General features: G+C 45.7%; 1 protein-coding gene across 2 annotated transcripts in view; it reads left to right on the top strand.

Moving 5' to 3' along the window:
• The first annotated feature begins 5307 nt into the window (after positions 1-5307).
• Positions 5308-15907, top strand: part of fndc4a (fibronectin type III domain containing 4a) — an 86113-nt gene continuing 75513 nt past the window's right edge. The window contains exon 1 of one of the 2 annotated variants that reach the window (XM_071412480.1): positions 5308-6020. Coding sequence is in view for 1 of the 2 variants with exons in the window: in XM_071412479.1 (XP_071268580.1) it covers positions 5955-6030 (76 nt within the window). In the remaining variant the exon portion in view is untranslated. Of the gene's footprint in view, positions 6031-15907 lie in introns of both variants that reach the window. The other variant, XM_071412479.1, reaches the window with a different exon arrangement.

Raw genomic sequence — 15907 nt, forward strand, 5'->3', positions numbered from 1 at the left:
TTGTCAATGATGAGAGCATTCAGGTTCTGTTTCAGGGAGAATCCATTAGCTCCCCAATACCCTGCATGGTCAGATACCCTGCATGGTCAGATACCCGGCATGGTCGGAGGTACTCTTCTGCATCAATATAAAAGCTCATATAGAGCTAAATGCCACAGAAATGTCAGTATCTATCTAGCTATTTCTACAAATAGATACTGTGGGATCAGAACAGCTGTCATGGCAACTCTAATGTAATATTTACAAGGCCAATGTCAGGCTGGACAACAACAAAAAAGCTCTTCGAGTCCCAAATGGCACCCTATTCCCTATATAGTGCACTTCTTTTTAACCAGAGCCAATGGGGTATTAGTGCACTATATAGGGAATAGGGTGCCATTTGAGATGCAGAATACGTCTCCACTGAGCGGCAGGTGTCCAGAAGGTTGATGTGATGTCGAGCGCGTAGAAACCATGGCAACGTCCATATAAAAGAAAAGGTCTATTAGCATCCCGCTGGCTGATATTAATGGTAGAAACTTTCCACGGATCAATACCCCAACAAACGATGAACGCGTGCATATAGCCACACATAAAAGTTGCTTTGAAACATGGCATCACCAAAAGTTACCACGGAAACCCTAAATAGAACAATAAGACACAGATAGAACAATGAGTCAGATATTCCACCACGTGTATAAATGTGAAGCATCCGGTTGGCGTTTCCACTCACTACCAAATATGGTAATGACAGGAAGCCCAGTGGGCGGCAGTGGGAGGCAGTGGGAGATAATGGAGCTAGATGGATTTTGGCAGACATTCTTCTAAAAAAAATTATCGGTGAAACATTTAATCTCTATACAGTTTTCTGTTTCCAAAAAACTATAATCTGTAACAAACAGATTGGACTGTGTTTTGTACACTTTAGCCTTTGTCAAAGTAAAAAAAAAATGGCGTTTAGAAGGAGTACCTGGGCGAATTGAGTTATTGCACACGCGCACTTTACAGGGTACCTAACGAAAATATGTTAATAAGTGCTAGAACACTCCAATAGGATCTCACTAGCTCGTGATTGGCTCTGACCACTTCCTTGCTTTTTCTGCCCACTGTGATTAATTTGCTCCAATTGGAAATTGACCAGGCTCTGGTCTATCTTGGGTAGAGATACTTTTGAGGAGATGAGAAACTCCATGGGAATCGTATTGACGCCAATTGTGTACGTTGCCCATGTGTCGTCAATGGGCTGCACAATGCATTCTGGGCTATTCTGGGACAAGGATAGCTCTCCGTCAAGTAGTGAATGGGAGTTAATTGGGCGCTAGCTCAAAACCCCAAAATTAGCATGAATTTCGTGAACAAGAAGTACAACATTACAAATCTTTAGTATCGTATAGCTTTGGAATTGTGACATTTGCATACATTCGAGGAAAATAGGCAGATTTCTCGACTCATACCTTGACTTTGAGAAGGGATTGCGGAACGATTAGTTTAGCAACCGTGTAAAGTAACATGGCGATTTGAACACGATTGGTCGACAGTCTGCTAGGTTGTGCGTTATACACTGCATGACCAAAAGTATGTGGACACCTGCTCATTGAACATCTCATTGCAAAATCATGGGCAATAATATGGAGTTGGTCCCCCCTGTGCTGCTATAACAGCCTCCACTCTTCTGGGAAGGCTTTCCACTAGATTTTGGAACATTACTGCAGGGACTTGCTTCCATTCAGCCACAAGAGCATTAGTGAGGTTGGCCACTGATGTTGGGCGATTAGGCCTGGCTTGCAGTCGGCGAACCAATTCATCCCAAAGATATTCGATGGGCTTGAGGTCAGGGCTCTGTGCAGGCCAGTCAAGTGCTTCCACACCGATCTCGACAAACCATTTCTGTATGGATCTCGTTTTGTCCACGGGGGCATTGTCATGCTGAAACAGGAAAGGGCCTTTCCCAAACGGTTGCCACAAAGTTTGAAGCACAGAATCGTCTAGAATGTCATTGCATGCTGTAAGTTAACATTTCCCTTCACTGGAACTAAGGGGCCTGAATCATGAAAAACAGCCCCAGACCATTATTCCTCCTCCACCAAACTTTACAGTTGACACTATGCATTGGGGCAGGTAGCGTTCTCCTGGCATTCGCAAAACCCAGATTTGTCTGCTGGACTGCCAGATGGTGAAGTGTGATTCATCACTCCAGAGAACAATGGTGGTGAGTTTTACACCATTCCAGTCGACGCTTGGCATTGCGCATGGTGATCTTAGACTTGTGTGCGGCTGCTCGGCCACGGAAACAAACAGTTATTGTGCTGACGTTACTTCCAGAGGCAGTTTGGAACTCAGTAGTGAGTGTTGCAACCGAGGACAGACGATTTTTAACGCGCTACGCGCTTCAGCACCTGGCGGTCATGTTCTGTGAACTTGTGTGGCCTACCACTTTGCGGCTGAGCCATTGTTGCTCCTAGCACTTAATTTGAAGTGGTATCTCCTCATTACCCCCCAGCAAAATGTGTCTACATTTAGGCTATTGATTTTTATGTGTATTTAACTCTATGTTGAGGTAAAAATGCCTGTATGGATTTCAACCTCAACACATGTTCGTGTCATCGTCACCAATCAACTGCATTACAGTAAAAAAAAACGACTTTGACTACTACTACCACTGATTTCTGTATGCTAGCTTTCCCTACCAGTTTATATGAACGAGAGTTAGCATTTAGCGGTCACTTCTAAACCTGAAAAGGGACAACTTCTACATGTTATGCAGTCGGAAACAGACAAATATATCCAAAATTGGACTTAAGTATCCACATTGTGGGCCTGTTACTATACATAAATCATGATGAATATCCACTTTGCTAGATCAGATTTGCTTGAATGTGTTCCGAGCTGGTAAATGTGTTCCGAGCTGGTAAATGTGTTCCGAGCTGGTAAATGTGTTCCGAGCTGGTAAATGTGTTCCGAGCTGGTAAATGTGTTCCGAGCTGGTAAATGTGTTCCGAGCTGGTAAATGTGTTCCGAGCTGGTAAATGTGTTCCGAGCTGGTAAATGTGTTCCGAGCTAGTAAATGTGTTCCGAGCTGGTAAATGTGTTCCGAGCCGGTAAATGTGTTCCGAGCTGGTAAATGTGTTCCGAGCTGGTAAATGTGTTCCGAGCCGGTAAATGTGTTCCGAGCTGGTAAATGTGTTCCGAGCTGGTAAATGTGTTCCGACCTGGTAAATGGAACATTTACGTTCCAATGGACTCCTTTACCTCGTCTATACTGATCAAATAAAAAACATTCAAATGTCAATATTCAAACTGATGAATATATCACGAATCAAGGTAAGACCCAGACGCAGACTGTCGAAGTAACAATGTTTAATGTTCCAACAGAGGCAAGCAGAAGACAGGTCAAAGCAGGCAGAGGTCAGTAATCCAGAGGTACAGGGATGGCAGGCAGGCTCAGGGGCAGGCAGAGTGGTCAGGCAGGCTCAGGGGCAGGCAGAGTGGTCAGGCAGGCTCAGGGGTAGGCAGAGTGGTCAGGCAGGCTCAGGGGCAGGCAGAGTGGTCAGGCAGGCTCAGGGGCAGGCAGAGTGGTCAGGCAGGCTCAGGGGTAGGCAGAGTGGTCAGGCAGGCGGGCTCAGAGACAGGACAGGCAAGGAATAGCAAAAGGAGAATAGAAGCAGGAGTATGGGAAAACATGCTGGTTGACTTGACAAACAAACAAGACGAACTGGCAACAAACAGACAGAGAACACAGGTATAAGTACCCAGGGAATAATGGGGAAGATGGGTGACACCTGGAGGGGGGTGGAGACAAGCACACTGATTGGTGAAACAGATCAGGGCGTAACAGAATAGCCTATCACAAATGAGGTAGGCCTACAACAAGAACTACATTCATACATTTCTGTACATTTTAGGTGCATTACAGCTTTTGGAGAGACAGTTTTCCAAGGGAATTTACTGCATAACGTGCTGGTATGAACACCCAACAGGCTACCTACATAGGCATTAAATATGGATCTCAAATCAGTCCTATGATTTCAGTCCTGTATAGGATGAATGCGCACAGCCCATTATTAATATGAGTTACTGTGACCATGCACTGTGTCTGCTTTCATCACACATTTGCTGAGACTGGGATAGGATAGGCTGTGGAAATAAACAAGTAACCATCCTTAGACTACAAATCCTGCCTCCCAAGTTAGCCTACAACTTCGAGGGAACTGCACGTTTCCTATTTAACATGCATCAGAGGGTTAGGCTACTTACTACTAATGTAATGACTGGTGTGTGTGTGTGTGTGTGTGTGTGTGTGTGTGTGTGTGTGTGTGTGTGTGTGTGTGTGTGTGTGTGTGTGTGTGTGTGTGTGTGTGTGTGTGTGTGTGTGTGTGTGTGTGTGTGTGTGTGTGTGTGTGTGTGTGTGTGTGTGCGTGTGTGTGTGCGTGTGTGCGTGCGTGCGTGCGTGCGTGCGTGCAACACTGTACACTGAGCTGAGACACCCACCCACCCATGCAGCCACTATAACTACCACTCCCACAGACATTCCAAAAACGCAATTTGTGTCTGGCCAGAGCCATATATATATATATGAATGGCTGTGGATCTGTCAGAGACTACATACAATAGGTGTGATTATTGAATGGAATCATTGCCAATAATTTCAACAATGCTAGAACAGGTGGAGGTTTGTGTATAGCTTGCACTGAGGACTATACAACCCCGAATTTCACATGAATGGTGTAATTCTATGCTTAGAGGAGGATTTTGCATAAATAAATACAAACTAGGGAGAGGAGAGGAAGAGGAGGGAGTGAGAGATACAAAAAAAGGTTACTACGTTCACACGTGATAGTCAAAATGTTCGCTGTAGTTCTAAAACCCTGTTCGCTGTCCTACAAGTGTCTCGGTAAATCATTATTGCGTTGAACACGGTTTCATTTGACCCCTCTCTAGAAAAAAAATGTGCTTGCTGTGAGCGAGCGCGCATTAAACAGCAAGAACCGATAAAATCACTCACTGGTCATCTTCCGATATAGAACGTCAATTACTATAATCTCGAATTAAACACATGCTCCAATTGTACATTGTTTAGCCAAGTGCTATAAAAAAAAGCCTGTGTTCTTTAGAATTCCGTTGAAGCATAGAGAGAGAGAGAGAGAGAGAGAGAGAGAGAGAGAGAGAGAGAGAGAGAGAGAGAGAGAGAGAGAGAGAGAGAGAGAGAGAGAGAGAGAGAGAGAGAGAGAGAGAGAGAGAGAGAGAGAGAGAGAGAGAGAGAGAGAGAGAGAGAGAGAGAGAGAGAGAGAGAGACAGAGACAGAGACAGAGAGAGGGGGGCACTGCAGAATGACAGATCAACATGAATAAATCATCAGAAAAGCAGAGCTGACCACCAGAGAGAGAAAGAGAGAGGTGCGCTGCCTGATACCAAGGCGCTTGTCTGTCTATAGTTCCAGAGCGCTGTCCGTGATGCTGGACCTTCTCAACGTGTCCATTCACAGGTTACCTGTAGCTTATGCACTGACCAGGAGGCACGACGAACTCACACCATAAGGAGATTGAGAATCACACTTGAAAGAGACATGGGGTTTCTATTCAGAAGAAACTCCCTTTAAAATCCTTGGAGTAGATCGAACGCCGTCAGATTCAATTTGGGTACCGCGGTTTGAGAAAGGAGAGAAGTCTTCAATATCGGTGTGATGGTTAACGAATACATATGGGATTATTGTGGACATGAATGTACCGGGACGTGTTGACAAAATGTTCGTCAATATGATCTCTTTTGTCACATACCTGAAGTTAATTGATCTACTCTGAATACTTCGACTCAACGGTTTCAACGGTAGCTTGGATAATAAGTGATGATTCGGGGGGGAAAAAATATTCCAATGTGCTTATGAATTGAACGCATTAAGTAGCCTGCAAGTGGGTACTTGAAGATCTGACTTCTACAAATTTTGATATATAGATCCGAGGAGAATAAAACACGAAGCCATGTCTTGTCTGCTGGTGTTAGTGAACTGTGTGATCCTGTTGCTCTTCGCCAGCGACATGTTTTTGGTCAGTGGAAGTAAGTGAATATATAATATGTTTGGTTATTGTTTTTAATGACCTGTTTTCTAGAAATCATCTCTCAATCACTGTGTCAAAATATCATATCCAACTGCACACGGGGACATTGTCCTTGCTGTCGTTGTGGGTAGGTTGGTGGGTTAATACTGTGGGTAGGTTGCTGGGTTAATACTATGGGTAGGTTGGTGGGTTAATACTGTGGGTAGGTTGCTGGGTTAATGCTGTGGGTAGCTTGGTGGGTTAATACTGTGGGTAGGTTGCTGGGTTAATACTGTGGGTAGGTTAATACTGTGGGTAGGTTGGTGGGTTAATACTGTGGGTAGGTTGGTGGGTTAATACTGTGGGTAGGTTGGTTGATTAATACTGTGGGTAGGTTGGTGGGTTAATACTGTGGGTAGGTTGGTGGGTTAATACTGTGGGTAGGTTGGTGGGTTAATACTGTGGGTAGCTTGGTGGGTTAATACTGTGGGTAGGTTGCTGGGTTAATACTGTGGGTTAATACTGTGGGTAGATTGGTGGGTTAATACTGTGGGTATGTTAATACTGTGGGTAGGTTGCTGGGTTAATACTGTGGGTAGGTTGGTGGGTTAATACTGTGGGTAGGTTGCTGGGTTAATACTGTGGGTAGGTTGGTGGGTTAATACTGTGGGTAGGTTGGTGGGTTAATACTGTGGGTTAATACTGTGGGTAGAATGGTGGGTTAATACTGTGGGTAGGTTGCTGGGTTAATACTGTGGGTAGGTTGATGGGTTAATACTGTGGGTAGGTTGGTGGGTTAATACTGTGGGTAGGTTACTGGGTTAATGCTGTGGGTACAGCTGTATTTGCTTCACCATGTTGTGCTGAATTGTTATCAAGTAATCACAACTTATTCAGACTCATATCTGGCCTATTTTATCGTCCTGATTGTTTACCTCAACTTTTACAAGTAGCCTATAACCTATTCCTAATTAGCCAGTGTTAATTAACACATGGTTACAGAATTACTCACGTGTAATTAGCACCTTACAATCGCTTACTAACCAGGAATTGATGTGAGGAAGCTCCCTATACGATCTCATTTAATGACAACGCTCCCTATACGATCTCCTTATGAAGAGACTGACGTTAAAGGTGACAGGCAAAGGTGTCCCTGTTTTTCCGAACCTTTCTTTATTCAACAGCTAAATACATCATAAAATGGTCTACAATAATATTTTGGTCAGTGTAGATTTTTTTCCTTGATACAGTATGTTAATTAGCTAGCAAGACCATATCTCCTAATCATTATTTACATACATGTTTATTACCCAGATTTACAAGTGTCTTCTCAAATCATGTCAGCTGCTTCCAGTAAGCCAGGTCTGTAGCGTGTGCTCCTTCCAGTAAGCCAGGTCTGTAGCGTGTGCTCCTTCCAAAAAGCCAGGTCTCTAGCGTGTGCTGCTTCCAGTAAGCCAGGTCTCTAGCGTGTGCTCCTTCCAAAAAGCCAGGTCTCTAGCGTGTGCTGCTTCCAATAAGCCAGGTCTGTAGCGTGTGCTGCTTCCAGTAAGCCAGGTCTGTAGCGTGTGCTCCTTCCAAAAAGCCAGGTCTCTAGCGTGTGCTGCTTCCAGGAAGCCAGGTCTGTAGCGTGTGCTGCTTCCAGTAAGCCAGGTCTGTAGCGTGTGCTGCTTCCAGTAAGCCAGGTCTGTAGCGTGTGCTCCTTCCAAAAAGCCAGGTCTGTAGCGTGTGCAGTTTCCAGTAAGCCAGGTCTCTAGCGTGTGCTGCTTCCAGTAAGCCAGGTCTGTAGCGTGTGCTCCTTCCAAAAAGCCAGGTCTCTAGCGTGTGCAGTTTCCAGTAAGCCAGGTCTCTAGCGTGTGCTGCTTCCAGTAAGCCAGGTCTGTAGCGTGTGCTGCTTCCAGTAAGCCAGGTCTCTAGCGTGTGCTGCTTCCAAAAAGCCAGGTCTGTAGCGTGTGCGGCTTCCAGTAAGCCAGGTCTGTAGCGTGTGTTCCTTCCAATTAGCCAGGTCTGTAGCGTGTGTTCCTTCCAATAAGCCAGGTCTGTAGCGTGTGCTGCTTCCAGTAAGCCAGGTCTGTAGCGTTTGTTGCTTCCAGTAAGCCAGGTCTCTAGCGTGTGCTGCTTCCAATAAGCCAGGTCTCTAGCGTGTGCTGCTTCCAGTAAGCCAGGTCTGTAGCGTGTGCTCCTTCCAATAAGCCAGGTCTGTAGCGTGTGCTCCTTCCAATAAGCCAGGTCTGTAGCGTGTGCTGCTTCCAGTAAGCCAGGTCTGTAGCGTGTGCTGCTTCCAGTAAGCCAGGTCTTTAGCGTGTGCTGCTTCCAGTAAGCCAGGTCTCTAGCGTGTGCTGCTTCCAGTAAGCCAGGTCTCTAGCGTGTGCTGCTTCCAATAAGCCAGGTCTGTAGCGTGTGCTGCTTCCAGTAAGCCAGGTCTCTAGCATGTGCTGCTTCTAGTAAGCCAGGTCTCTAGCTTGTGATCCTTCCAGTAAGCCTGGTCTGTTGCGTGTGCTCCTTCCAGTAAGCCAGGTCTGTAGCGTGTGCTGCTTCCATTAAGCCAGGTCTGTGGCTTGTGTTCCTTCCAGTAAGCCAGGTCTGTAGCGTGTGCAGTTTCCAGTAAGCCAGGTCTGTAGCGTGTGCTGCTTCCAGTAAGCCAGGTCTGTAGCGTGTGCTCCTTCCAAAAAGCCAGGTCTGTAGCGTGTGCAGTTTCCAGTAAGCCAGGTCTCTAGCGTGTGCTGCTTCTAGTAAGCCAGGTCTGTAGCGTGTGCTCCTTCCAGTAAGCCAGGTCTGTAGCGTGTGCTGCTTCCAGTAAGCCAGGTCTGTAGCGTGTGCTCCTTCCAAAAAGCCAGGTCTGTAGCGTGTGCAGTTTCCAGTAAGCCAGGTCTCTAGCGTGTGCTGCTTCCAGTAAGCCAGGTCTGTAGCGTGTGCTCCTTCCAAAAAGCCAGGTCTCTAGCGTGTGCAGTTTCCAGTAAGCCAGGTCTCTAGCGTGTGCTGCTTCCAGTAAGCCAGGTCTGTAGCGTGTGCTGCTTCCAGTAAGCCAGGTCTCTAGCGTGTGCTGCTTCCAAAAAGCCAGGTCTGTAGCGTGTGCGGCTTCCAGTAAGCCAGGTCTGTAGCGTGTGTTCCTTCCAATAAGCCAGGTCTGTAGCGTGTGTTCCTTCCAATAAGCCAGGTCTGTAGCGTGTGCTGCTTCCAATACGCCAGGTCTGTAGCGTTTGTTGCTTCCAGTAAGCCAGGTCTCTAGCGTGTGCTGCTTCCAATAAGCCAGGTCTCTAGCGTGTGCTGCTTCCAGTAAGCCAGGTCTGTAGCGTGTGCTCCTTCCAATAAGCCAGGTCTGTAGCGTGTGCTCCTTCCAATAAGCCAGGTCTGTAGCATGTGCTGCTTCCAGTAAGCCAGGTCTCTAGCGTGTGCTCCTTCCAATAAGCCAGGTCTTTAGCGTGTGCTCCTTCCAGTAAGCCAGGTCTGTAGCGTGTGCTGCTTCCAGTAAGCCAGGTCTCTAGCTTGTGCAGCTTCCAGTAAGCCAGGTCTCTAGCGTGTGCTGCTTCCAGTAAACCAGGTGTCTAGCTTGTGCAGCTTCCAGTAAGCCAGGTCTCTAGCTTGTGCTGCTTCCAATAAGCCAGGTCTGTAGCGTGTGCTGCTTCCAGTAAGCCTGGTCTCTAGCATGTGCTGCTTCTAGTAAGCCAGGTCTCTAGCTTGTGATCCTTCCAGTAAGCCAGGTCTGTAGCGTGTGCTGCTTCCATTAAGCCAGGTCTGTGGCTTGTGTTCCTTCCAGTAAGCCAGGTCTGTAGCATGTGCAGTTTCCAGTAAGCCAGGTCTGTAGCGTGTGCAGCTTCTAGTAAGCCAGGTCTCTAGCGTGTGCTGCTTCTAGTAAGCCAGGTCTGTAGTGTGTGCTCCTTGCAGTAAGCCAGGTCTGTAGCGTGTGCTCCTTCCAATAAGCCAGGTCTGTAGCGTGTGCTCCTTCCAATAAGCCAGGTCTGTAGCGGGTGTTCCTTCCAATAAGCCAGGTCTCTAGCGTGTGCTGCTTCCAGTAAGCCAGGTCTCTAGCGTGTGCAGTTTCCAGTAAGCCATTGTTCTTTTCCTTTTGTCCTCAAATGACAAAAATCCTTACATTCTATGGTCAGAAAATGACATCTTCACAAAAAAGTGGAAATGAGCATTATTGCCAAGTGTTTTTTTTTTGTTGAGTCCTTTGCCTGTCACCTTAAACCATTATTTAGGCTTGCCATAACTATTTAGGCTTGCCATAACTATTTAGGCTTGCCATAACTATTTAGGCTTGCCATAACTATTTAGGCTTGCCATAACTATTTAGGCTTGCCATAACTATTTAGGCTTGCCATAACGAAGGGGTTGAATACTTATTGACGCAAGACATTTCAGCTTTAAATTAATTATGAATTTGTCAAATGAAATATTTTTTGATTTTATGGGGTATTCTTTGAGGATCAGTGAATCAAAATCTAAATTGAATCCATTTTAAATTCAGGGACTCGTAACACAACAAAATGTGGAAAAAGTCAAGCCTTTGAAGGCACTGTATATGTGTCACAGAAGTATTGGTGGTAGCAGCATCATGCTGTGGGGATGTTTTTCAGCGGCAGGGACTGGGAGACTAGTCAGGATCGAGGGAAAGATGAACGGAGCAAAGTACAGAGAGATCCTTGATGAAAACCTGACACCTCGGTCTGAATTGCGAGAATGATGCGCGGTGCTCCTCTGGAACGCCATCAGTTGTGTGCATTCTGTCCTTTTGGGGGCGTTGCGCGCGTGTTTTGCCAGCTTGAGAAGCGTGCAATTGCGGCCCGCAATTCGGGGCTTTCCTGCATCTGAAGGAATCCCTCTTTTTCCTTCTCTTGGTCCATTTTGATGTTTAGTACAGACGGAGGTGCTCCAGTACAGTAGGGGGCGTTAATGCACAGTAACGTTGGATAGCTAGCTAGCCGTACATCGGTAGACGGTGTCCTTCGCCCTCCACACGTCGGACACTGTTTTCCTGCAGTTCTGTTAACAACGGTGTCCTTCGCCCTCCACACGTCGGACACTGTTTTCCTGCAGTTCTGTTAACAACGGTGTCCTTCGCCCTCCACACGTCGGCCACTGTTTTCCTGCAGTTCTGTTAACAACGGTGTCCTTCGCCCTCCACACGTCGGACACTGTTTTCCTGCAGTTCTGTTAACAACGGTGTCCTTCGCCCTCCACACGTCGGACACTGTTTTCCTGCAGTTCTGTTAACAACGGTGTCCTTCACCCTCCACACGTCGGCCACTGTTTTCCTGCAGTTCTGTTAACAACGGTGTCCTTCGCCCTCCACACGTCGGACACTGTTTTCCTGCAGTTCTGTTAACAACGGTGTCCTTCGCCCTCCACACGTCGGCCACTGTTTTCCTGCAGTTCTGTTAACAACGGTGTCCTTCGCCCTCCACACGTCGGCCACTGTTTTCCTGCAGTTCTGTTAACAACGGTGTCCTTCGCCCTCCACACGTCGGCCACTGTTTTCCTGCAGTTCTGTTAACAACGGTGTCCTTCGCCCTCCACACGTCGGACACTGTTTTCCTGCAGTTCTGTTAACAACGGTGAGGACAGGTGTTTGGCAGGCAGGCTAGCTAGCAAGGAAGAATGAGTCGTTATGAATGAGTCGTTGTGAATGAGTCGTTGTGAATGAGGATGATGAAATAGCTGTAGCAGTTACGTTGCCAACTGTCATCAAAGCAGAAATGAGACCGTTGGGATTTACAGTCCGTCCGACATTCATTTGAACAGAAAACAGAATGTAAATTACTTGTTAATATTAAGTTTTATGGTTCCCCATTAAGTTTTATTTTCAAGATTAAATTGCATGACAGCAATGAACAGATGAGGAATTTAATGTGTGAAATAACTGTCTCAGTGGGAAAATAACGAATGGCCCACCTATCACTGTTGCAGCTAGCTATCAGGTGTCCCCAAAGAAGGTGTGTGTGTGTCAGACATGTCACATCCTGCCAGACTATGTCACATCCTGCCAGACTAAGACTATGTCACATCCTGCCAGACTATGTCACATCCTGCCAGACTATGTCACATCCTGCCAGACTATGTCACATCCTGCCAGACTATGTCACATCCTGCCAGACTATGTCACATCCTGCCAGACTATGTCACATCCTGCCAGACTATGCCACCATAGAAAAAAGTGGAATTTGGTCTCTGAATAATGTGAGGTCTCTGCTCATAGACGGGTTGGTTGTTAAGCAACAAAACCAATGTGTTTGCAACTATGGGGCAGAACAGACGGGGTTGGCTTAGATCGTTGACAACATGTAAACTATATTTGCACACATTTGCACAATAAATCGTTACAGTTGTTGGTTAGCTAGCTAGCTAACCCGTCTATTGTCAGCTAACCCGTCTACAAGGCTACTGTAGAAATGTAGACAGGAAGGACAACGACAAGACGTGGTTCCAACTGGTTTCAGAAACAAGCTAATTTCCCCGACTGTTGTCACCAACTCACCGACATCTGCAAGGTCACCATGGTCACTTGGTCCCAAGGTAGAGTCCCCGTGCAGAATACAAAATGGACACACACTCACACGAACAGGAGGGAGTCAGCATGGGTTATAATAGGCTCAATAACCTTGGGTTGATCTTCTCCGTCCGAATGGTGAGAAACTGAGTAGAGAAATTGGGTTGTTAACGGGGTGTTTCCACTTAGGCCTTACCCTACACCAGTGTGTATGTTAATGTTAGCTCTAGTGTTATTGTGTGAAATTCACCAGTGTTAAGACAAACAATCATTTATGCTTTGAGATATACCAGCGTGACGCTGGCGTGGCTTGTATAAGGGGGTGGCAGGTAGCCTAGTGGTTAGAGCGTTGAGCCGGTAAATGAAAGGTTGCTTGATCGAATCCCTGAGCTGACAAGGTAAAAATCTGTCGTTCTGCCCCCTGAGCAACGCAGTTAACCCACTGTTCCCCTGAACAAGGCAGTTAACCCACTGTTCCCCTGAACAAGGCAGTTAACCCACTGTTCCCCTGAACAACGCAGTTAACCCACTGTTCCCCTGAACAACGCAGTTAACCCACTGTTCCCCTGAACAACGCAGTTAACCCACTGTTCCCCTGAACAAGGCAGTTAACCCACTGTTCCCCTGAACAACGCAGTTAACCCACTGTTCCCCTGAACAACGCAGTTAACCCACTGTTCCCCTGAACAACGCAGTTAACCCACTGTTCCCCTGAACAAGGCAGTTAACCCACTGTTCCCCTGAACAACGCAGTTAACCCACTGTTCCCCTGAACAAGGCAGTTAACCCACTGTTCCCCTGAACAACGCAGTTAACCCACTGTTCCCCTGAACAAGGCAGTTAACCCACTGTTCCCCTGAACAACGCAGTTAACCCACTGTTCCCCTGAACAAGGCAGTTAACCCACTGTTCCCCTGAACAAGGCAGTTAACCCACTGTTCCCCTGAACAAGGCAGTTAACCCACTGTTCCCCTGAACAAGGCAGTTAACCCACTGTTCCCCTGAACAAGGTAGTTAACCCACTGTTCCCCTGAACAAGGCAGTTAACCCACTGTTCCCCCTGAACAAGGCAGTTAACCCACTGTTCCCCTGAACAAGGCAGTTAACCCATGACAGCCCCCCGCACCTCTCTGATTCAAAGGGGGTGGGTTAAATGCGGAAGACACATTTCATTTTAAGGCATTCAGTTGTACAACTGACTAGGTATCCCCTTTTCCCTAAAGACAGAATTAATGAATTATACCAGCATGACGCTAGCGAGGATTGTATGAATGCACCGCAGGAAATCATGAACGTGGCAATTTACTGAAGTCTCACTGATACATTGGCCATGGCATTCATAAACACGTTTTATTTATTACAATTGGTATTTATTTATTTAACCTTTATTTAACTAGGCAAGTCAATTAAGAACAAATTCTTATTTACAATGACGGCCTACCAAGAGGCATAAGGTCTCCTGCAGGGACTGGGGCTTGGATTAAAAATAAAAATGTAAGACAAAGCACACATCACAACAAGAGAGACACCCTAACACTACATAAAGAGAGACCTAAGACAACAACACAATATGGCAGCAATACAACACAACATGCAAACAACAAAACATGGTAGCAACACAACATGGTAGCAACACAACAACATGACAACAACACAACATGACATCAACACAACATGACATCAACACAACATGGTGACATCAACACAACATGGTGACATCAACACAACATGGTATTAACACAACATGACATCAACACAACATGACAACAACACAACATGACAACAACACAACATGACATCAACACAACATGACATCAACACAACATGGTAGCAACACAACATGACATCAACACAACATGACATCAACACAACATGGTAGCAACATATCAGCATGACAAAAACACAACATGGTGACATCAACACAACATGGTGACATCAACACAAAATGACATCAACACAACATGATGACAACAACACAACATGACATCAACACAACATGGTCACATCAACACAACATGGTAGCAACACATCAGCATGACAAAAACACAAAATGGTAGCAACACAAAATGGTAGCAACACAAAATAGTAGCAACACAACATGACATCAACACAACATGACATCAACACAACATGACATCAACACAACATGGTAGCAACACATCAGCATGACAAAAACACAACATGGTGACATCAACACAACATGGTGACATCAACACAACATGACATCAACACAACATGGTAGCAACACAACATGACATCAACACAACATGACATCAACACAACATGGTGACATCAACACAACATGGTAGCAACACAACACAACATGACAACAACACAACATGACATCAACACAACATGACATCAACACAACATGGTAGCAACACAACATGGTGACATCAACACAACATGGTAGCAACACAACATGACATCAACACAACATGGTAGCAACACAACATGGTGACATAAACACAACATGGTAGCAACACATCAGCATGACAAAAACACAAAATGGTAGCAACACAAAATGGTAGCAACACAAAATGGTAGCAACACAACATGGCAGCAACACATGGCAGCAACACAACATGGTAGCAACACAACATGGTAGCAGCACAAACATGGTAGAAACACAAACATGGTAGCAAAACAACATGACATGGTAGCAACACAAACATTGTAGCAACACAACATGACATCAACACAACATGGTAGCAACACAACATGACATCAACATAATATGGTAGCAACACAACATGGTAGCAACACATCAACATGACCACAACACAACATGGTAGCAACACAACATGACATCAACACAACATGGTAGCAACACAACATGACATCAACACAACATGGTAGCAACACAACATGACATCAGCACAACATGGTAGCAACAAAACATGACATCAACACAACATGGTAGCAACACAACATGACATCAACACAACATGGTAGCAACACAACATGACATCAACATAATATGGTAGCAACACAAACATGGTAGCAACACAACATGGTAGCAACACATCAACATGACAACAACACAACATGGTAGCAACACAACATGACATCAACATAATGTGGTAGCAACACAACATGACAACAACACAACATGGTAGCAACACAACATGACAACAACACAACATGGTAGCAACACAACATGACAACAACACAACATGGTAGCAACACAACATGACAACAACACAACATGGTAGCAACACAACATGACAACAACACAACATGACATCAACACAACATGGTGACATCAACACAACATGACATCAACACAACATGGTGACATCAACACAACATGGTGACATCAACACAACATGACATCAACACAACATGACATCAACACAACATGACATCAACACAACATGGTAGCAACACAACATGACATCAACATGGT

Source organism: Salvelinus alpinus, chromosome 8 (assembly GCF_045679555.1).
Source record: "Salvelinus alpinus chromosome 8, SLU_Salpinus.1, whole genome shotgun sequence".
NCBI lineage: Eukaryota > Metazoa > Chordata > Actinopteri > Salmoniformes > Salmonidae > Salvelinus > Salvelinus alpinus.